The sequence below is a fragment of the Ambystoma mexicanum genome, chromosome 6p, assembly GCF_040938575.1.
Source record: "Ambystoma mexicanum isolate Mex_15411 chromosome 6p, UKY_AmexF1_1, whole genome shotgun sequence".
NCBI lineage: Eukaryota > Metazoa > Chordata > Amphibia > Caudata > Ambystomatidae > Ambystoma > Ambystoma mexicanum.
In genome coordinates, this window is record NC_090935.1 from 575,448,274 (window position 1) to 575,470,698 (window position 22,425).

At 46.4% G+C, this 22,425-nt stretch overlaps 1 protein-coding gene across 1 annotated transcript in view; it reads left to right on the forward strand.

The window, feature by feature from the left end:
* Positions 1-22,425, forward strand: part of LOC138511607 (uncharacterized) — a 242,072-nt gene that overhangs the window by 94,589 nt on the left and 125,058 nt on the right. The window contains exon 3 of the mRNA XM_069627394.1: positions 10,885-11,047. Within this exon, the coding sequence (XP_069483495.1) occupies positions 10,885-11,047 (163 nt within the window). The remainder of the gene's footprint in view (positions 1-10,884; positions 11,048-22,425) is intronic.

A 22,425-nucleotide genomic window follows, 5' to 3' on the forward strand; every position in this document is an offset into this window, starting at 1 on the left:
CTGATCACCTAAGACTAGGAGAGTGCATTCAGTTGGCAGTTTGCGGGCAACACTTGTAACTTTTCTCCTCTGTTTCGATGAGAACAGCCTTCTCTGTCTACTTTTGCTGAATGGGCATTGTCCTGTGCGGCTGGGTCACATGTGTTGAGACCATGAAATGAAGCTGTCCTGTTTGTAATTACAAGGATTTTAGCCTGACTTTCTGCAGGTGGCTCATTTGGTAACGGGAAGTTTCCCATCTCCACTTGTCCTTGGCTAGGTGCATTGTTTCTGCACGCCTCTGGCTGCGGCGATCATGTCAGATTTTCCATGTACCCAAAGTCTGTTTCTCTTGTGTCATCCATTTCAGAGACCTATAGCTTCCATATTGTTCCTTATGGCTTCTCCATGTTAGTGACAGTCAAGCATGTGCAAGCTCAATATATGAATACATTGCATCTTGCGGTTTCATCTTTGGCAAAAGATATGAATGTATAGGGTTATGTATGTATATATGTCCTCTCCCTACGTGGGTCACAAGCATTTGCTTGGTGCCTATATGCAATAAACTAGTGTGTGTTTGTGTAGCTTCATGAATGGCTGCATATGTACTTCATGTAAGTGTGGCTACATCATGATGTCAGTGATGACATCATTGATTTCTGGTTTTGTAGTCAGTCGACTTGCTCGATCGATGTCATTTCCATATCGTCCAGATCATCGATCGGGTACCGTGTGAATGGCTGTCTTAGAGAATAAAGCTTCTCACACCTGTGATAAATCGATGATGGCGGTGATGGGCCTAAAAGTGAGCCACATCGGTCGTTTCTTTGACTTCGCATTGGGAGTCATGCGGGGGCCATAATGGCCAGATTTGGCCCCCCTCTAGAGGTCCCTGGCCTGGGTTTTTGGTTAAATCACCTCTGATTCATCACACAACATCTAAAAAGTGAGAGTTATCTTATCCACAACCTCCTTAGCTGGGGTGGCCAGATTTTCCAAATAAAAAAATGAGAAATTCTCAGTCAATAAAATAAATATGGACGTACTAAAATATCTATGTCAGACCAGAAGGGTTCAGGCTACAAGATAACGAGTATAAAAGATTGTATTTCATTTGAGCGAAATTTGGGATATCTTTAGCATAGAGCCATTGCAACTACATCAGGAGTATTTTGAATGGGTTAAATAAATGTTGTCAGCATGATTAGAGGATTTTGTTTGCAGATTACTTGAGTACATTATGGATGATACATTCTAATGGGAGCACTACCCGGATACAGAGAGTACATCTATAACTTCTATTCCATCCTCTTCTTGAAACCCTCTTTCATATCAGTCGAATTGTATTACTTTCTCTCACCATCATACAGTTTTCTTGCATTCTCTGCATCAGATTACTTGCTAATAACCCCTTTTTCTAATGCTCTTTTTTTGAGCCATCTGACCTTCTAACAGCAATAAGAGATCCTTCGGTTTGCACTTTCTCTATGTCTTGATGCCTTATCAGGAATTCATTGCAGCTGTACTTGCACATACCTATTGGCTTAGGTTATATTATTTTATAATGCTTTTATACTGCTCCTAATCACTGCCACAGTGGTCACAAAGTAAAGTTGGTGTACTGTGCCCCCGCCTGGGCTATCCGGACATTAGTCTGTGGAGATAAAGAAATAGTGAGAAGATACGAGGATGGAAAAGAGGATCCAAATGTCACAAATGAGGGACAGAGGGATGCAGGAGGGAAAATGGATATTATGTGATAGTTTGGGTGCATGTGCATTAATTGAGGTAGACCATAGTTTGGGATTGCAGAAAGAAAGGCGTAGTTGAACATTCTTGGAATTTAATAGATGGTCTATGTGAGGCAGCTGTGATGAACAATAGGTACATATTAAGCTGATAATGCTGTTCACAGTGGGCTGTACCAACTGGTAATGGTCCACCATCCTGAAGTAAAGGTCCGAGCAGAGCAAAGCCATTCCCAACAGGCAGTGCACCGTTACCAGGACTGAATGGCATTATATACATTAGCACCAACACAGGTGTCGAAAAGCAAGAAAAAACAAAAAAGGGGAAACAAATTTAAAGAGGGCTTGTGTGAGCATGGCTCACACAAGCGTGAGGCGTGACGCCATAAATGCAACACTGTGAAAGTGTAATGTTGCTCTGCATGATGTGGTGCGCAGTAGAAGAGGGGCAGCCAAATGTCGAAATGCAGTGCCCTTCCTCACAATGGACTCAACGCGGAAGGCAAGAAGCAGTGGTGACAGCAGCACAACAGCCGTGGAGCATATCGGAGAGAAGTGGTCCACTGCGGCAGGTAGGCAGGACATGAGCGAGCATCGGCCAGTGCATTGCACCAGTTCGATGGCTCGGAATGTGGGCGGCACACAGGCAGATAATGTTCGAATTCCGAGGCACCGGATTGGTGGATGTGTGCCTCCAGAGTGCTAATGATGCATAGAGAGTGGCTGTGTGATGTGCTAGAGATGTGCTCCAGCTGCCCAGTTAAATCGTATAGGATTTTGGACCCAGGATTACCTTTATATTTTCCCATGAGCCAAACACTGGAATAGTAATTCAGAGACTGTCAATCCTGGAGGCCAAGTGTAGCCCGGTCAAGAATGGACTGTATGAAAGGTGGATGCAGATTGTGTCTGTGTCATTTTTCATAATCTAATTCTGCAATACATTCATTAACTTCCTTCCAGGTCCCAGGTGTGACTTTCTATTGTTGCTTTGATTCAATCCCCTGTCTTTCATGATGTGTTCATTTGATTTGTTTATTTTATGTTCAACGTTCATTGTTGTCTTTGATGCCAAAAGCTTGGACACACATACACATTTAGGAATACATTTAAAATCTAATTAGTACATTTTCCAACAGGAACGCTTCTATGTTTGTTGATATCCTAACAAAAGTGGGTGCAGCGCACAAACTATAAACGTTGAGGTTTGATGAAGCAGAAGCAAGGACAATATTTCTCCGGCAACAATAGGGCAAGACAAAAGGCTCAAAGGGAGAGGCCGTTTCAGGCACTGGCATGTATGGGGAAGAGAGAGGGAGAGAACAAACACCTTTGGGAGATCTGAAATAGCCAGGGAAAGGTAATGTGAGATTGACTGGGTCTGAATGGCATGTTCCAGGAGTTCTACCAGCATCTCGGCACACACAGCCCACTGATAGAGAAGGGTGAAGTAGACACATTTTTCAGTAGATTGGCGCTGATTCCGTTGAGAGATGAGACAGAGGAATTGAATGAAGAAATAACACCAGAGGAAATCCTCTGAGCGATAAAAGGGACTGACCTCTAGTAAGGTGATGGTTGGTTTAGATGGTATAGGAGTCGAGTTTCATAAATCATACCTAGATCAACTAGCAAAAACATTGTGTGACGTTGATGTAGAAGCACCTGTGAACAGCCAGCTGAAAGTAGCATAGAGGAGACTGTGCATGGGTTCTACCAGCCCTTGTCTCTGATACATTTAGATACCATGATTCTGGCCATGTTATTAACACATAGGACACAATGGCCCTCATCACAAGGTTGGCGGAATGGGTTTACCGGCACCGGTAAAGGTGCCAGTGCCGGTAAACGCATTCCGCCCTAACGCGAGGTCTCCTCGCGGGACCCGCAATGGGCACCTAGAAAAACCAGGCGTCCATTCCGGGTCTCGCGAGGCCACCAGGGAGCTAACAACGGGCCCGTTATTAATGGGCCCGTTGTTAGCTCCATCCCCATTCCCATTGAGCCCTATGGGGGCTCGAATGGGAATGGGGATGGACCGGGTCCGGGTTCCTCGGACGGGGAATTACTGGGTCTGCCAAGGTTGCGATGGCCCGATAAGTCCTCATTTGAGGAACCCGAGCCCGGAATGCGGTAAGGAGGCAACCATGTCGCTAAAAGAGGCATGGTTACCTCCAACCTCTTGATGAGGGCCAATCACTAGTGAGGAACAATTTGGTCCATCTTGACCAGGATGGGCAATCTCTATTAACATTGCGGGATTGGTGAATGTCTTGGCAGACCGAGGTTAGGCAGCAGTGATGGCCCGCCATGGCAAACAGGGTTTAATTCGGTATTGTGAGACTACCTGGTGTGTCCCCTGTTTATTTATTTATTTCTTTAATTTTGTTTTATAACGCGCCTAATACCGTACCTGAGTTTGGTTTGTATGCGTGGATCAGGGATGCAAACCTCTGTTGCTCTGTGTGGTGTTGCTTCCAAGACCAGCGCTATCCTCTGTTCAGTTTTGTTTACATTGCTTAAGGTAAAGTTACTACATTCTTAGCCAAGGGCTAGAGCTGTGACCACTGGAATACTATCAGAGCCATTTCCTTGGAAAGGGGGACACAACAGACTCTTCACTGGTGATGTGAGAAACTATGGGCCTGATTCACAGAACGTTTTTCAATGGAATTGCACCATTATAAAATGCTTCTGTGAATCAGGCCTCATGAGTGGTGGTGGTATTGTAGCAAGAGGGGTAGAATCACACATCGAATGTCATGCAGATGAAATCCTGCTATATCTCCACAGACCGAGTGAGTATTCACAAGAAGCACTATATATGGTCAATGAATTGGGTGAAGTTTCGGGTTTCATAGTCAATTGGGCAAAGCCCTGAGTCGTTTCCCCTTAATGGGTGGCCCAGACTCACCAACTAAACACACAGTTTACAGTAGTGGAGCATACATTTTAGTACTTGGGATAGAGGTTTATTAGAGACTGAGTGACACAGTAAATTGAACACAGAGAAAGCACTAGATCAATCGTAGCAGAAACTGAACATTTCGATAAGAATGGTGGTCGCCGTGGCAGAGATGAGTGCATTTGTGAAAAGTACTATCATGCTTAAGATATTGTATATGTGTGTTCGCAAAGATAGTGTTCACTTCCCTTAAAGCTTTTGTCCAGCCTTGCAAGTCGATGGTCACAAGATTATTTCTGGCTAGGAAAAACACAGAGAGTAGCGTTAGCACACTCTGTACTACAGATCCTCAAAATATATAGGTGTTATGGAGGCCCGGCGGCAGTTTGCTTTACATTGCTCTGATCCGGCAAATGCAGACCCACAGATCTTGGACGAGAGGAGAGGGGATTTTCCCAACCTCCCATTGAGCAAAAGGATTTGGGGCACAATGGGAGCAGGGGAATCTGAATCACTAAGAGAAGCCACCAGAAAAGCATGAACAATTTGGCTGCCCGCAAGAAGGTGTTGTATGGTGCAAGTATTTTCATATGCTAATCACTAACAGGTAATCCAAGTATAGAACCCAGCCAATATCAGGACTGGAGAGAAAAAGAATGGAAAACATGGAGGAACGTTACATACATACAAAGTTCAGAACAAAGGATGACTTGTTAGGTAAAGGGGGTAGGACAGGGAATGGGGTATTAAATTATGGGCGAAGGACGTAAATGATAAAAAGCTGGTGGGAAGAGTTCCTGAAGGCATCTATGGAATCGTCAATACTGAAATGTCTATATCAAGCTGGAGGAGCAGGAAAATGGTTACTAATTTATATACTTACACAGAGCTTGAGTGGGTAAACTCAGTGGCTACCATCTGAAGGAAATGGGCTGAGGAAATAGGACAGCAGATACCTTAGGAGGACTGGTAGGGGGCTTGCCAACAGACAAAAAAGGTAGCCATGAACTTGAGATATCAGATATTAATGAGATCCTATATAACCCTGTAGCTCATGTCCACAAATACAACAGCAGTTACAACAGAAGTTTCATTCCTATGTGTGGTGCATGCAGTTCCCCTGTTGCTTCTTTGCTTCACCTAGTCTGGGAGCGCAACAGTGTAGGAGCCTATCGTAAAAGAGTACTCAAGGACATTGAGGGTATCTTGAGGGTACGGGTCCAGATTACCCCGTGTAGAAGATGATACTGTGAGCCCTCCCCCACCCCCCAAGCCATTGCTAGCCCGAGGCAGGTTCTATAGTATGGCTATTGTCTTAGCAAAAAGACATATTGCACTAAAGTGGATGAGGACCCCTGCCATACGTAGCATATTTGTGTGATGATAGGAAGCAATGTTATAGGGCTATAGCTCACTCTAAGCAGATACTGTTGGACATATGGGGGGATTTTAGGAGATAGAGACCAAATCTTTTGAGGAGGCTGCCCCAGGTAGTTTGTGATAACGAAACATGCACTAACGTCTTTCCTTTAATCCTGAATCTCAACATTGGATTGGGTGCTTTCATGGTATGGTATGATATGATATGATATGATATGATATGGCATTTGTAACGCGCCTATACACAAGTGTTTCAAGGCGCGACGAGGCAGGGAGGGGGGAACAGGGGGAGGACAGACAACGATCCTACTAGGCCAGGTGTCATTCAGACCGCGCAAGTGCAGGGGTAGGGGGAAGGGAAACGTGCAGTACAAGGTAAGTAGAATAGAAATAAATAGATACATAAATAAATAGGGCCGGTGTGAAGACGGAAAGAATGATGGTGGGAGAGAGGTATGTGTATGTGTATACATATAAGTGATAGCTGGTTATTGCTCACTTGGCTTTAAAAAATATATATCCGTTCACTGGATATATGCAGACTATGCTATGATGAGATCTTAAGAAATATGTTAAATACAAAATAGATAACTTTGTGTTCGTTTTACAGTTTCCAAATACTAAGTATTTTTCTTAGAGCCCATATGTAGCAACAATCTGTAGGAGAGATTCTGTGGTTGCTGCAATGTGGAACTTCTGGTGGATCTTTTGTTGAACCAACCGTGTTTTGCCCCAAAGCACCTAAATGTAGAATTAGTCTATTGTTGAAGGATTTTTCAGTGCTACATTACAACAGCTGTCCCTATTCAGCAAACTGCCCAGTGAACTCAAAGAACTCACTATCAGGTTTCCTCTGTGGTTTAAGACTGCGTTTATTATTCAAATGTAGCAACGGTAGTATTATGATGAGCGGTGGGTGCTACAGTACAGCACCAGGGGCTGCCTCTTCTGACAATGCCCAATAGTCAACTTCTGAAATACTCCAATGCAATACTTTGGAACTTTCCAGTCAAGTTTTCTTTGGATTGTCAAACCAAGTTCAGATGTTCAGGCAGTTTCTGTTCCCATGGTAGCAAAGAGATACTGTTAAAGACTTTGAACCTTTGAAATGTTTATCAGGGTCTCAGTGGACGGTGTAGTGGCCTACAGTCTCCGGTTTGAGAACAGCAGCAAAACATGCTGCATTGATGACGCACAAGCCAAGAGAGGCATCTTTCAGGGTACTGACAACCATGACAGCTTCTTTGATATTCTTGGCCCAGCCACAGATCACAGAAGATCACAGCAGTTTGTGCATCTCTATTTATTTTTGCATTCGGTTTACAACACCTTGCACAGGAACAAACAAGCAACAATAAAACAAATTTAAAAAGGAAAAGGAAAGCAGTACAGTAAAATTGCCCAAAATAGTATAATTGAATGGGATTAAACCCCATTTAATCTTAGCCCTAAGAAATAGGTCTACAAGATTAAATGTACTCCCATTTTCAATAAAATCATAACCACAATTCATAAATATAGTACATCTTAACTCTCATCAGTTAATTTTATGATGAAAAGATATCGGTAAAGAGCTATACATAAGGGAGGTGACACAGCCTGCATTCATATTCTCCACAGCTCTTCCCAAGAAACAAGACGATAAATCTGTTACATACCCCTCAAAGCACTTTAAACGAAACATGGCTAGAGCTTCACAATTAATCACCAAATGTTTGATTTTTTTCCTACACTGATGACAGTTGCAATTCTCACAATTATGCCTTTTCCACAGAAAGTAGTTTTCCCTTGAGGGCAAGAGATTCAATCTAAATCGCAGTAATACTTTCCCAAATGTACAAGATGGGAATTGCACTAAATAGGGGGCGCAAACTCCTAACTTCTTATGGACAACTCCCTCTTCGAGATAGCGTTTGTAATTTCCTATACAATCACAGATTTCACAGCAATCCAAGAGCCACAGACGGTTCTTAAATGCTCTTGGATTTGCCAATACCTGTTTTGTTTAGTTTAGTTTAGTTTAGTTTAGTTTAGTTTAGTTTAGTTTAGTTTAGTTTAGTTTTTTATAGAGCACATCTAACCCTGAGGTATCTGGGTGCTTGAGCTTCAACAGTAGGTAGTGGTTACAAAGGCCAAACAAAAAAGCGGTTGACTTGTGTTACATATCAAGTCAGCAGCAATCTAGACAGACAGGTACAGCGTATACAATGTAGGTTAAGAAATAGTTAATAGGTACAATTAGCAGTAATGATGAATGATACAGTTGAAATGATACATATAGCGCATTTACTCTCAAATCCCCATGATTGAAATTTCTCGTTACATTTAGCCAAATGCCAATTCCAAGTAAACATATTCGATTACTCAAACTGTTTGAATAATGGTTTTTGGGAGGATTTACAAATTTATGAAACAATACAATTCTTTTCCACCAAACTAGCATCCCAAAGGGAAACTATACCCAATTCGAATCAGATCACAGCCATGGGGACCGGCTTAGGTAGGTAGGGATAAAATGCCTTTCCAGAAGAGCCCTTATAAGTAAACAAAGTCCTCTTCAAAAAGCAGATGGTGAAATTCTAGGCCATAGGTTACAGTTGACACCATTTTAGCATTATAAATCTTTATGATTGGTTTCAAAGAAAATTGACCATAGCGATAGTTAACATTTCTCATCTGCACCAGCAGGGGTTTTGTCTTTTCATATAAAGTATTAAGTAGTGCAGTCTTGCATGGGTTTGCAAACATTTTAAAACCATGATAATTAAACTCATTTACCAACTCAATAGGTAGCCCTGTAAGCCACCATTTGCCCTTCTACCGCCTTCGACCTTCCGCCTTCGACAATGTCAAGATCTTAGTTTTTTCCATATTGACCAGCACGTCATTCACATCACAATACTGCTTAAAAGAGCTCAACAATCAACCCACTTGTGTGCAATCCAACAGAGTAATATCATCGGCATATAATACCCAAAACATCTTTAAACCACTAACCGTAGTAGGAACAAAAGACCCTGATGCCAGGGCAGCACCCAGGTCAGATAAGTACACATTAAATAAAAATGGTGCTAGGATGCATCCCTGGTGAATGCTTCTGGCAGTAGAAATTCTCTCTTTAAGTTTTCCTTCAATATTCAACCAAACCTTCAGTGCTGTATTTAAGTGGACCAGAATTGCTAACAAGCCTTGAGGGAGACTCCACTCAGCTAACTTCACCCATAACCTGTCCCTATTGCCCGATCAAACAGGAGGGAGTAGAAAATAGTTGAAACAGAAACTTGTGCTTCTGACTTCTCCCAAAAATTCAGTTGGAGCGAACTTGTTACCAAACCTGCAAGCATGGTACCCACCCCCGCTCTGAAGACCACCTGATATATTTTTAGGATACCAATTGTTTCAGCCCACCCCTGTAATTCCTTCAAAATCATGGACAAAACATTTATTTTTTGAATGTACATCAAGCAGGGAAATTGGCCTGTAATTAAAAGGTGCTGGCCGACTGCCCTTCTAATGTCGGCAAGTTTACACATGTCTGTGGTTTCTTGCTTTTGTATAATCGATTTGAATAAGATATAATGAATTCTGGCCCACAATTCAAGATTCCCTTTCATCAATTTATCTGACAGCCCGTCTGGGTGTGCAGTAAAAAAATGGTGGCAAAAAAGTTGTCTGTACAAAAATATCACGTAGAAAATGCTATTGTTTGATCCGGTAAAGGTGTACCCCATTATACCATTTAAGGGGAGCAGGGGTTGTGGGGGTGTTCCCCGTTCCCTTTAAATGGTATAATAGGTCTGGGGGATGCGGGGGTGTCCCCCTCATCCATTACATGGATTGCAGTGGCACAACCACAGGCTTTTTGCAGCGATTTTTTGTGTAAACAGCAATTTGTGCTGTGATTTTAACACATGGAACCCCCGTCTGGCTCTGGAGCACTAGAGTTATTCCTCTTTCTAATTAGAAGTATGACTATGTTTGATCTCACTTATCCATAGTTCTTGCCATCTCTGGTCTGGATTTGGGCAGGGGGTCACAGCAGGCGTTACAGGAGTAATGAGGGCTTGCAAGTCATCTACTCCTTCCAGGTCCAGTGAAAACGGCACCAGATGGGCCGTAACTTGCCATTGGAATAAGACTGGTATGAACACACACTAACAGAACCTTATTCCCAGAAAAGGGACTGGAGAGATTTGTAGGTCCAGCAGCACTTCCACAAGATTCATACTGAGTTGGTTTGTTCTTCATTCTTCAGGATTGGTCCCCAGGTCCATCAAATTATGTGTGCAGACGCTCAGGTTAAATAGCAATCTTGGCAATTGAGTGCCAACACAACTCCCAGTCATTGGGTTGCATCCATTAAAATATTTGGTGAGTAACTAATTACTGTGGTTGCCACATTTTTGCTTTCCTGGTTTTGACCTCTCAGGCCTAAATGCAATAGCCTGTGTGGTCTAAAGTCAATGCTATAACTAAGTCTATTTTGTATTTGATTGGCAGCATGAGTACTATCAAACTTCATTAATGGGGTTTCTTGCTTCATTTACTGACACCAGATAGTTATCCAGGGATTCATGCTAGTGAGAAGATATTGGACACACAATGGTGTTACCAAATATCTACATTTCTTTCCTTGAACCGTTTATACGAAGGCGCCACCTTTTCATCTAATGCTACAAATCAGATCATTAACTATAAACATACAAATAGCTCATTCACCATCTAATACACTGTATTAGAGAGATTGCAAAATAATATTAGAGGTGGGGGAAAAAAAGTCAAGTATTGGATTCAGTAAGATACAGATTGAACTGCATCTTGCTATAAAACAAAAAATAATGAAAGTTGTATTTGATTTCTGTTACACAGCTGCAAGACTCAACAGAGCTTAAAGTTTCTAAACTTATTGAACTCTTGAAGACAAGAGACTCTTATATTTTCTCTTCTTTCTGTGATGTGATTCAAGAGATGGGATATCAGCAGCTTGCACAGTCACTTCGCTTAGAAACAACAAAACAAGGAAATGCTGCAGGTAAGAAAACTGCCTAATACAATTTCATGCGCCCTAAGTGCAGTGTTGAGAAATTACATCGTTTTAACATGGCAGCTTCTTGATACAGAATGAGACTTTTCTTAAATATGGAATAGAGCTTACTTCCTATTCTTTTTAGTTAAAGAAAGTTGATGTATTGATTAAGAGTCGAGGTATGTGTAAGAGTAAGTAGAACCCCAGTTTTATCAGCTCAATTAAAATGGATAGTTAGAATTAGGTGTTTAACCAATTAGCTAGATTTTAGGAGTTGAATTTGGGGGCCTCCACTCTTTACAAGGACCAGACCCTTTGTGTGTTTATTCTTCTCCATAGAGGTTCGTGGAAACACGTCATGCCTTGATCAAAAGGCATATTTAGGACCTCAGAGAGGTGGTTATTGATGCTTACCAGTATAGAAAAGGATTCAAAACAATCTCAAATGATTTTGACGGCATGCAGTGATTATATCGAATATAAAACAACTAATGAAATTTCAACCAATGAAAAAACAACTAATACCAAAATAATTAATTTTGAAAATAATTACAAATGGGGTTGAGAGTGGGAATAGTGGTTTTGGGGGTGGGGGAAAAGTATTACTAAAAGAAAAAGGAGAGGGCTTTGGGAGTGAACCAACCAAAAACAACAAAAAACAAAAAGGTTATTTTGGTATTAGTTGTTTTTTATTTGTTTAAATTTCATTAGTTGTTTTTTCATTCGATGAAATCGCATGTAACAGATTTTGACATCTTTCAATCGACTGTGACAGATAGTATAAGATGTTGAAAACTTACACCAACAATGGTTCCACGAACGGTCATCGCACCAAAATCTCTCCAAATAAACCACATTAGATCCTCTGGGATAGTCACAAAAAGAAGTCTAAAGTAACATCCAAGCATCTACAGGTCACTCTCACCTTGGCTAGTGCGAGTGTCCAGCTATCAGAAAAATAAGAATAAGATAGATGTCGGTGGATGGGTAGCTAGAAAGAAAGGATTGACCTCTGAAAATAGCTTCATACCCACTTCAGTTCGCCAAAGAGCACATAGATAATCCACAATGGCCAAAATTCCTCAAAACCAATCTGTGATACTGATATAAAATCTGGATCCCTCTTAATGCCTGCCTGGTCTAATTCCTTCAACTATGTCCTACTCCTATCTGTGCAGCCATCCTTCCTGTGATTGGTGCCTCCTTTTTTGCATCGTGCTGTTCCTTCTTTACTCAAATCAGCTACTGCTTCTCCCCTTCCAAATAAAACCTCCTATTTATTTATTTGCATTTGTATCGCGCACTTGCAGCCCAAGGACATCGAGGCTCTGTTACAAGAATATGTGAATATGTAAGAAGTTTGACATACAGGTTGAGGCGCCTTAGGCTTCCCGGTAGGATACAGCATAGCATGACAGGTTACAGGTTACATACATGCAGAATGATAGAGAACAATATGGTGGTTCTACCTAAGAAGGGTGGTACCAATGTATAGCCTTTAGTTGAACAGCTTAGTTTTAATGGCTTTCCGGAACACTTGGTGGGATTCAATCTGTCTCAGGTGAGGAGGGAGTGCGTTCCAATGTGCGGCGGCCAGTGTCGGAAAGATGGAACCGCCTGCTCAGGCTTTCCAGATTTTAGGTGTGAGGATAGTATTGGAATAGCCTTCTCTGAGGGGCCTTGAGGCAGTATGCCTGGTGATTCTTTGTGATAGGTATGGGGGTGCGATCTCATGGAGGCATTTGTGGGTGATGGCGAGGGTTTTAAAGACAATTCTCTCTTTGACTGGAAGCCAATGGACCTGTTTTCTCTCTTCTGGATGTTCCAGTGGCTGCCCTGAGTGTGTTATTTTGCACCAGCTAGAGTTTGTTGAGGTTTTTTTGGGATGTCCCAATGAGGAGGGCATTGCAGTAATCAAGCCTAGACCCAATTATTGCCCTTGCAATAGTAAGGCAGTTCTCACGGGAAAGGAAGGGTCTGGCTGCGTTTATCACGTTGGTGTAGTACGCAGAGGATGAGGCAATAGCATTAACCTGCCTATCCATGGTCAGGTCGGCGTCCAGGTAGTCTCCCAGGGTCTTGACATTGTTAGAGACTTTGATGGGAGTACTGTCAATAGCGAAGGAAGAGTACTGCTCATCGAGGTTGCCCAGGGTGGGGGTGATCCTATGAGCAGGAGCTCAGTCTTTTTGCGGTTGAGGCAGAGCCAATTGTCCGACATCCAGGATTGTATGGTGGAGTAAATGGAGGTGAGTGTGGTAAGATCAGCGTCATAGTCCCCTGTGAGTGGAATAAGCACCTGCGTATCATCAGCATAGTTAGTGTATGAGATGTGCATTGCGTCAAGGATGCTGAATAAGGGTCTTGTAAAGAGGTTATAGTCCGTAGGTGCAATGCACAAACCCTGTGGGACGCCACATTTAATGTGGCTGGGGGTGGCACAAGCAGTGTCGGAAAATACCTTCATGACTCTCTGCTGGAGAAAAGAGGTGATCCAATCACATGCCTTTGGGGAAAAGTTGGCCTCAGTAGCTAGATGGCGACACAAGGTGTTGTGATCAACCAGATCGAAGGCTGCTGACAGGTCAAGGAGCAGAAGGAGCGCAGGTTTGCCTGTGTCTCTAATATAATCCATTTGGTTCTTTAGGTCTAAGAGGGCCGTCTCAGTGCCGTGTCAGGGGCGGAAGCCGGATTGGCGTAGTCCAAGAAGACGGTTCTCTTCCAAAAATTCTTGGACTTGCAGGTAGGCTGCTTTGTCAAGAATGTTTAGTAAAAATGGGACGGTGGTGATGGGCCTATAGTTCCCTGGGGCCGTTGGGTCAAGGGAAGGTTTCTTGAGGAGCAGGCTAACCCATGCTTCCTTAAGGCCAGATGGAATGTGTCCAGACTGGAAGGACGAATTTACGAATGCAGTAAGGAAAGGAGCTAGGATTAGTGCCGAGTCTTTGATGAGTTGGGAAGGACAGGCGTCACCTTTACAGTTGGAGGGTTTGATGGCTTTGAGCAGGGTGATCACTTCAGGTTCGGTCATATCTCTGAAGTGGAAGGTGGAGGGTGGGGAGGATCTAGTCATGGGGGGTTTAGGTGTAACGCTATGTTGGCTGGCTATGAGGTTGTTGAGAGCTTTTTGGTGGCCGCAGATTTTAGTTTGGAGTAGGTTGAGTTTATCAAGCATGGCTGACTGAATGCTGTTGCACCAGTTCTCATCTTTAAGGAGAGAGGGAGGTGGCGCAGAAGGATTTTCCAATTCCCTGAAGATAGTGAATAGTTCTTTGGACCCTGATTTGGCGTCATTGATCCAAGAGTTGAATGCTGAGGATTTGGCTAAGGTGATGTTGGCTTTATAGGAGATGGATATGGCTTTAAAGGCATTCCTTGTGACTTCTGAGGGATTAGCTTTCCAGGCGGAGAGTGCAGCCCTCTTCCGTGAGCGCTGGTCAAGCAGTTCTTTTGAAAACCAGGCATTAGAGTGTTTGATTTTCTTGGCTTTTTTTAGGGTAAGTGGAGCTATGGAGTCAACTGCTTGGGTGACGATTTCTTTGAAGGTGCTGGCTAGAGTTTCTGGGTCTTTAGAGAAGGGGGCTTGAAGACCTGGCACCTGTAAGAAGGGTGCTAAATTTTGGGCTGTGAGTAAGCGTGAGCTCCTTCTGAGTGCTGCAGGGAGCTTGGTAGTAGGTTTGGTAGGGCCTTTTTTAGTCTCGATGTTGAATTGAAGAAAGTGGTGATCAGACCATGGGAGGAGACTATTGGCGACCATTTGGATTGAGCAGTTGTGTTGGCTGATCCAGTCAAGGGTGCGTCCTTTGATGTGGGTAGGGTCTGTGATAGATTGTGTGAAGGCCAAGGTGGAGAGGGCCTTTTTGAGAGATCTGGCGTGGGAGTCCTTGGGATCATCAAACCCTAGGTTAAGATCGCCCAGCAGGATGACTTGTGAGGTCTTTTTAATGTTGTCTGACAAAAAGTGGATGAGGGCGTCATGGAAGTCTGTAATAGGACCAGGAGGTCTGTAGGCAATATGCAGGTTGATAGTGCAGTTGTGGGAAAGTATATTTTAAGTGGGAGGTAGTCTGAGTTGTGGACCAATTTCCCTTCTGCTTCTCTAATGGAGAGACTTTCTCGGGCAATGAGGGCTACACCCCCTCCTCTCTGGGGGGCACAATCTTTCCTGAAGATAGTATACCCTTGTGGAATAGATATATGTGGAAGAGATAGTGCTGGGCCTGAGCTCTCAGTGAGCCAGGTTTCAGTGATAATTAGGATATCGAGGTTGTTATTTATGATGAGGTCATTAATGTCTAAGGCATGGGCAGGTAGTGAGCGGGCGTTAACTAGGGCACACCTGAGGGTCGTATTGGTCTTAGAAGATGTGGAGGAATCATGCAGAGGGGCAGCGGAGGGCAGGGTGAACATGGCAGCACTTCATTAATCACAGGGGCCACAGAGGGCTTAGACAGCGTAGCAGCATGGGTAATGGGCATCACAATACCATCAGTAATGGGCAGCACATCATTAAACGTAATGGGCTGTCATGATGCCTACCCCAGGGCATCAGAACCAAGCCCATCAGCTCCGGGAGCAGGCATCCAGATACTTATTAAAACCCCAACAGCCCCAGCTGGGGGCTGTTTGGGTTCAGTCCTGGTGCCTTAGGCGCCAGGCTCATCATGGAAATCAGTCCTGGCGCCATAGGCGCCAGGCTCATAGACTTTTCTTCCTGATGCAGACCATGCTGCTAGTGAGTCCAAGCCAACGTGAGGCCTGGATGGGACTATTTTTCTACAGGGACTGTTTTTTACTCGGGCGTGGTTCTAGGGAACTTCTTACCTGGAACTACTTTGGGGGTTATTTAAACTACGCCCGAACAACAGCACACGCTTCGTGTTATTCTGCATCCAGCAGCGTAACGCTCACCGTGCCTGCAGTCTGCATCCAGTCTTCTGCCACGCCCGCCTCGAATCTGGTGCTCCTAAAACCAAGAGGAAAGAAAAGGACAATTTTAGAAAACAAACTATTTCGAATTCCTCACCTGATTTCGGATCCATCTCGCCGCCGGACCTGGAAAGAACATCATTTCTGTACGCGTCGCATCTCCAGCTGCAGCGCCGCGCCATACTCACCAGTCCTCGCAGCATCTTTCGATTCGGCGCAGCCTCCATCATTTCTTCGCCGAACTCCGGCACCTGAGGGACAAAAGAAAACAACAAGGTGAGCTGAGAAAACCAACAAATAAAACACTTATCATCATAGACTTACCTGATTACCACCGGAGGCATTATTCTATAACTCTCCACATCTTCATGTGCCGCACCTGCAAAGGGAGAGAAAACAACCCGTTAAACACCGGCAACATTTACCGGATGGCGTCGGGTAATACAAACTCTTACCTGAGCGCCACCAACTGCCACGAGGGGTATCTTCTCACGATCTTAGTTGCAAGACAAGGAAGGAAGGGGGGAACAAGAGTGAATCATCGGACATATTGAACTCTATGAACTTTATACTTACCTGTTGCGTAGTAATACGCAGTTCTGCGCATGCGCGACCCATAACGAGGCTCGCGCATGCGCGCATGAATAAAGACGGCCACGGGTGGCAGTTCGTGCCGGAGACCAGAGCAGCAACACGTCTCCGGCGTGTCTCTTGGTACGAGTGCCGTGTGCGTGCGTGTGTGCATGCAGGTGGGGCCTGCCATCGCCCCACACCATCACACTGGCGACGAGGATGGCGCGGGAGCAGTCCTCCGCTCCGGTAGCGTCCAGAGAGGAGAACGCTGCTCCGTGTCGGCACGGGCCCACATGTGTGGCCGGCGGCCATCTTGGACTGAGAGCAGAACGCATTGGTTGCGGCCCGTGAGGGTGCTCGTGCGCCACCTGCAATTTGCACCGAAAAGAGTAAATTTTTTGACCCTCCACAGCCCGTGCAAACGCAAGGTTGTGGCATTCTGTCAATATAACAGAAAAAAAAGAAGAAAAGTGTGGCACTGGAGAAGATAGTGCGCCATGGGTGATCCGGGGCCCTATCTTCAAAGCAGTTCAACGTATTTCTGTGAGTACCACGCAGGGAAATGGGGGAGGAAGAAGAACAGGATGGCGCTCCTGCCCCCATCCCTCGCAGGGTGAACTGCACAGTAGCACCCATGCCCGAATTTGATACCACGGGCCCACCTTCCAAGTTGGGGCCGAAATGGCTCCTGTGGGTGAAGAGGTTGGAGATGTTCTTCATGGCCTCGGGGATCACGGAGGACGAAGAAAGAATTGCAATCATGGTGTACTCGGCAGGGGCCGAGGTGCACAAGATATATGACTCTCTGAACATTCCGGTTGCGACATATGCTGCAGTGACGCAGGCGCTCCGAGATCATTTTCTGCCAATGCCGAATGTAGACTTTGATAGGTTTGTCATGAGTGCGGAAAGACAACGAGAGGAAGAGTCATTGGATCAATTTTGTGCACGACTCAGAGTTCTAGCAAGCTCCTGTAGATGGGGAAATGAAGAGGAGATGGTTCGGAACCAGTTGTTGCAGGGCTGCAGCTCTGGTAAACTGAGGAGGCAGGTATTGAGGGAACCTGGTTTGACCCTACAACAGATTCTGGACACAGGAAGGGCCTATGAGCTGGCTGACGCGAGGGGTGCGAAAATGGATGCAGCCACGCATGGGAGGAACGAAGGTCAAGGTGGACGTCAAAAGGAGGTGATAACCCAGGGGGTAATAGCAACGCTCCCTCGTGCCAATATTGTGGGTACGACCTGCCACATATGGGTGACTGTCCAGCCAAATCGAGAACCTGTGGCCGGTGCAACACCCCAGGACATTATGCTAGGGTGTGCAGGGCATCAGCACCTGTCGCCGTGTCGAGAGGGCCCGAAAGGGTTGCCAGAGGCAGCACTCGGAGAGTGAGGGGTGTATCATCCATTGAACAAGGCGTACAGGACCTGAACATCGCCGAGGAGGAGGAGGAGGAGGAGGAGGAAGACGAAATCTTCTTCATCTCGAGCATAGCTGAAGGCCCAGGCAGGAGACGTCAACCCAAGTGCACAGTTAACATTGGGGAAACACCCACACCGGTCTTGATAGACACTGGGGAGTCCGTCTGTGTGCTGGCAACGGAACACTACAACGCACTCCCTGGTCCACCAGGCCTAGCAGAGTCCACAGAACGGATATACGCTTTCGAAGGACACACACCGCTTCCCATTCAAGGAGTATTCGTGGCCCCAGTCACTCACGGACAAAATAGAATAAGGGCAAGATTCTTTGTCATAGATGTGAGCCCGCATTCCCTTCTGAGTTGTGCTGCGGCTGAGACATTGGACATTGTACACTTCTCATTTGCGGTCTATCACACTGACTTGGAAAATCTGTTGAGTCGTTTTGAAACGATATTCCGAGGGATAGGGAAACTAAAGGCTGACCCAATACGCCTCCACATTGATGGATCTGTGAGACCAACGGCTCTCAAACACCGCTGCGTCCCTTTCCATCTGAGGACACAGGTGGAACGCGAGCTGCAATCCCTGATAGACAAGGACATCATTGAGAAGGTAGAGGGCCCCACCCCGTGGGTCTCCCCGATCGTGGTAGCCCCAAAGCCCAAACAACTGGGTGCGGTACGCATCTGCATGGACATGAGGCTTCCCAACCTAGCGATCAAAAGAGAGCGCCACATAACACCCACCCTGGACGACATCATTGGGGAGCTTCAAGGGGCGAAAGTGTTTTCAAAACTGGATTGAGGTCCGGGTACCATCAGTTAGAGCTCCACCCCGAGTCAAGATACATCACGACGTTTACGACTCACGAGGGGTTATACCAATATAAAAGACTCAGTTTTGGTATTTCTTCCGCGGCAGAGGTCTTCCAGAATACCATCAGGGGAGCCCTGTCCAGACTCAAGGGAGTGATAAACATGTCGGATGACATTCTGGTCTTTGCCCGTTCCGAGGCTGAACACCTAAAGCGCCTGGAAAACGCCTGCGTGACCTAGGGTTGACACTGCACAAAGAGAAGTGTGAGTTCCTGAGAGACAGGCTGGAATTTTTCAGGTTCGTCTTCCACGCGGGGGGTATATCACCTGATCCCGAAAAAGTGAAGGATATCCGGGAAGCTACCCCGCCAACCTCACCATCTGAAATCAGAAGCTTCCTGGGTTTAGTGACATATTGTGGTCGTTTCATCCGCGATCTAGCCTCCCTGTCGGAACCCCTGGGAGCGCTAACCAGAAACGACATCGCCTGGAACTGGGGGGAGAAAGAACAGAGGGCTTTCGACAACATCAAAAATGCCCTATCGGAACAAGAAACGATGGCATACTTCAATCCGGATCGGGAGTCCGAAATTGTAGTCGATGCCATCCCCATAGGACTGGGGGCTGTCCTCATGCAGGCCGACAATCAAGGAACCATGAGGCCCATCGCATATGCCAGCAAAGCGCTAACAGAGACGGAGAGACGGTACTCTCAGATCGAGCGGGAAGCTCTGGCCATCCTATGGGGGTGCAAGCACTTCCGGATATATATTTTGGGAAAACCTGTCGTGGTGGTAACCGACCACAAGCCTCTCATCCCGATCTTGTCCGGAACATCATCCAAACCACTGCCTAGAATAGAGAGATGGATGCTGTCATTAATGGAGTATGGGGTCAAACTGCTGTATCGACCAGGCCCTGACAACCCAGCAGACTACCTGTCCCGCCATCCAGGTGCAGGGAGGCCAAAAGACACAGTGGAAGTGGCAGAGGGTGTTGAAGCGATACATCTCGCGGTCGAATCGGCGCTGCCCGTTGCCCTGTCCCGCCAGGAAATCCCCGAAGACTCTAACATGGACGAGACATTCACAAGGATCAAGCTTGCTATGGCAAATGGAGAATGGCGAGAGGTCCTCCAGGACAACTCCCGAAGGAACGCAGGGGCTCAGAAAGACCTGCACGCCCTCTGGAAAGCGCGCCATGAGCTCTCGGTAGCCGAGGATGGCCTCCTGCTAAGGGGTCACCAGATTGTCATCCCGAGAACACTGGTTGACAAGGTTCTGCAGCTCGCACACAATGGGCACCAAGGGATGGCCAAGATGAAAGCAAGACTGAGACTCAAGGTCTGGTTCCCCGACCTGGAAAGTAGAGTGGAGGAGTTTGTGAGAAGGTGCATCCCCTGCCAAGCAGCCCACGCGGTGGAGAGGGCCCCGCCGATCCAAACCATGGAGAGAAGTGACCAGCCATGGGGGACGGTCCATGCTGACTTTGGATCCACCGGCCGAGGGCTCTACTTTCTAGTGGTGACAGACCAATGGTCCCACTATCCGGAGGTTGAACTGGTGGAGTCGACGGCGAGTGACCACACCATCATGGCGCTGGAGAAAATGTTCGCCACGCATGGATTTCCGGTGGAGATATGCTCAGACAATGGGGCACCATTTCGGGGCAACGTTTTGCTCAGTACTGTGAGGAGAGGGGAATACGCCATAGGAAAGTCACACCGCTCTGGCCGAGGGCAAATGGGGAGGTAGAGCGATTCATGCGAACGCTAAACAAAGTGTTCCGCATATCAGCAGATGGAGGCGCAGACCTCCGACGCAACTTATTGGACTTCCTTCGAGAGTATCGCTCGACCCCCCAACAGTCAACAGGGGTCGCCCCTGCCGAAGCACTCTTTAAGCGTGTACCAAGAGGGCTCCTGCCCGAAATGGAAGGCCGCCAGCCGGGGAGATTGAAAAGGATCACGTGCGAACTGAGAGGGCGGTGCGGAATGAAAAGGAGACGATCAGGAGGAAGCTCTCTGGGAGGCCGATTGCGATGGGGGATACCGTATTGGTGCGAAACAGAAGAGCAGAAGGAAAGTTATCGTTAACCTACGAAACCCAGCCCCTGGGGGTGACGCACGTAAAGGGCTCGATGATCACAGCGGCCAACGCACATGGAACTGTCACCAGGAATGTCTCGTTTTTCAAGGGGATCTTCCGAAACGGATGAAGTCGACCCTCCGGCACCTGAGCCAAGCGATGAACCGCCACCGAGACCCGATGGACTGGCCGAGACTCAAGGGACACAAGAGGTGCCTCAGGCCGAGGCACGCAGGTACCCGAGCCGGGCGGGGCATAAGCCGCCGCAGAGGTTCCAAGACTTTATTATGGACCCTGCCTAGTCATCTAGGTCGTGGTGGAACATTTCTGGTTGAAGAATACGTTGTTAAGTTATACTGTTGATCAATGTTCATTGTTTGGGGAAAAAGGAGGGATGTTGCGTAGTAATACGCAGTTCTGCACATGCACGGCCCATAACGAGGCTCGCGCATGCGCGCATGAATAAAGACGGCCCCGGGCAGCAGTTCGCGCCGGAGACCAGAGCAGCAACACGTCTCCGGCGTGTCTCTTGGTACGAGTGCCGTGTGCGTGTGTGTGTGCCTGCAGGTGGGGCCTGCCATCGCCCCACACCATCACATTACCGAACCTTGCCAGGAACCTCAGAGTCAATACTCTTCGGAACTCTCCCACGCCTTCAAACCAGTGAAGTAACTGGCATCAACGCGCCCCTGCAATCCACGCAGGATGGAGAGCTCATCATTTAAAAACATACGGTGAGGTTCCTGAAAGGGGTATCAGAGGTGACAAGAAGGGAGAACGAGAACAGTGGGAAGGGCTATCACTCATATCCACGGGTGGCTAAATCCCTTTCTCCACTTGTAGGAGAATACTTCTACGGATCAAGCAGACGATATTAGACGGGCCAGTTCAGACAGTCATCTCGGCACTACACATCACGTTGGCGGAGACCGCAGCTGTCCGGGTCCGATCGACGCCCCTGTGGGAACTAGGTGAACGTAACAGAACGCGAAGCCTATCTACAAATCCCCACCCGGGCGTCATGCAAACCTCAGAAACCGACCATCTAGCCCTATTGTTAGGGGAACCTAGGGCAGAAGTGCACTCTGCACGCCAAGAAACGAATGCCCCCAGGAGAGAACTGATTGTGTCAAAGGAGCGCACTAATGATCTTGCTAGACAATTGCTGCAAAACCAAGCTGGGCAAACACCATTACCTGGACTCGGGGGGAATCCAACTCCTGTTTCATCGAGCAATCCTGTGCAAGTGGTTCTACCTGGGAGCATTCCTTTAGCTCCACCCGAGCGTTTTGCTGGGGACCCGGAAAAGTTTGCTGTGTTTATGAACCAATGCCGATTGCACTTTTTATGCTGACCTGGAGCTTTTCCGAACAACCAAACGAAAGTAGCCTTTGTACTATCATACCTTAGTGGCAGCGCAGCGGATTGGTCAATTCCACTAGTCAACCAGGATGACCCTCTTCTTCGGGATTTCCAAGGGTTTCAATTGAGCATGGAGAGACTATTTGCCAGACATTCACAGGGACAGGCCCTGGATAACGAACTCTTATCC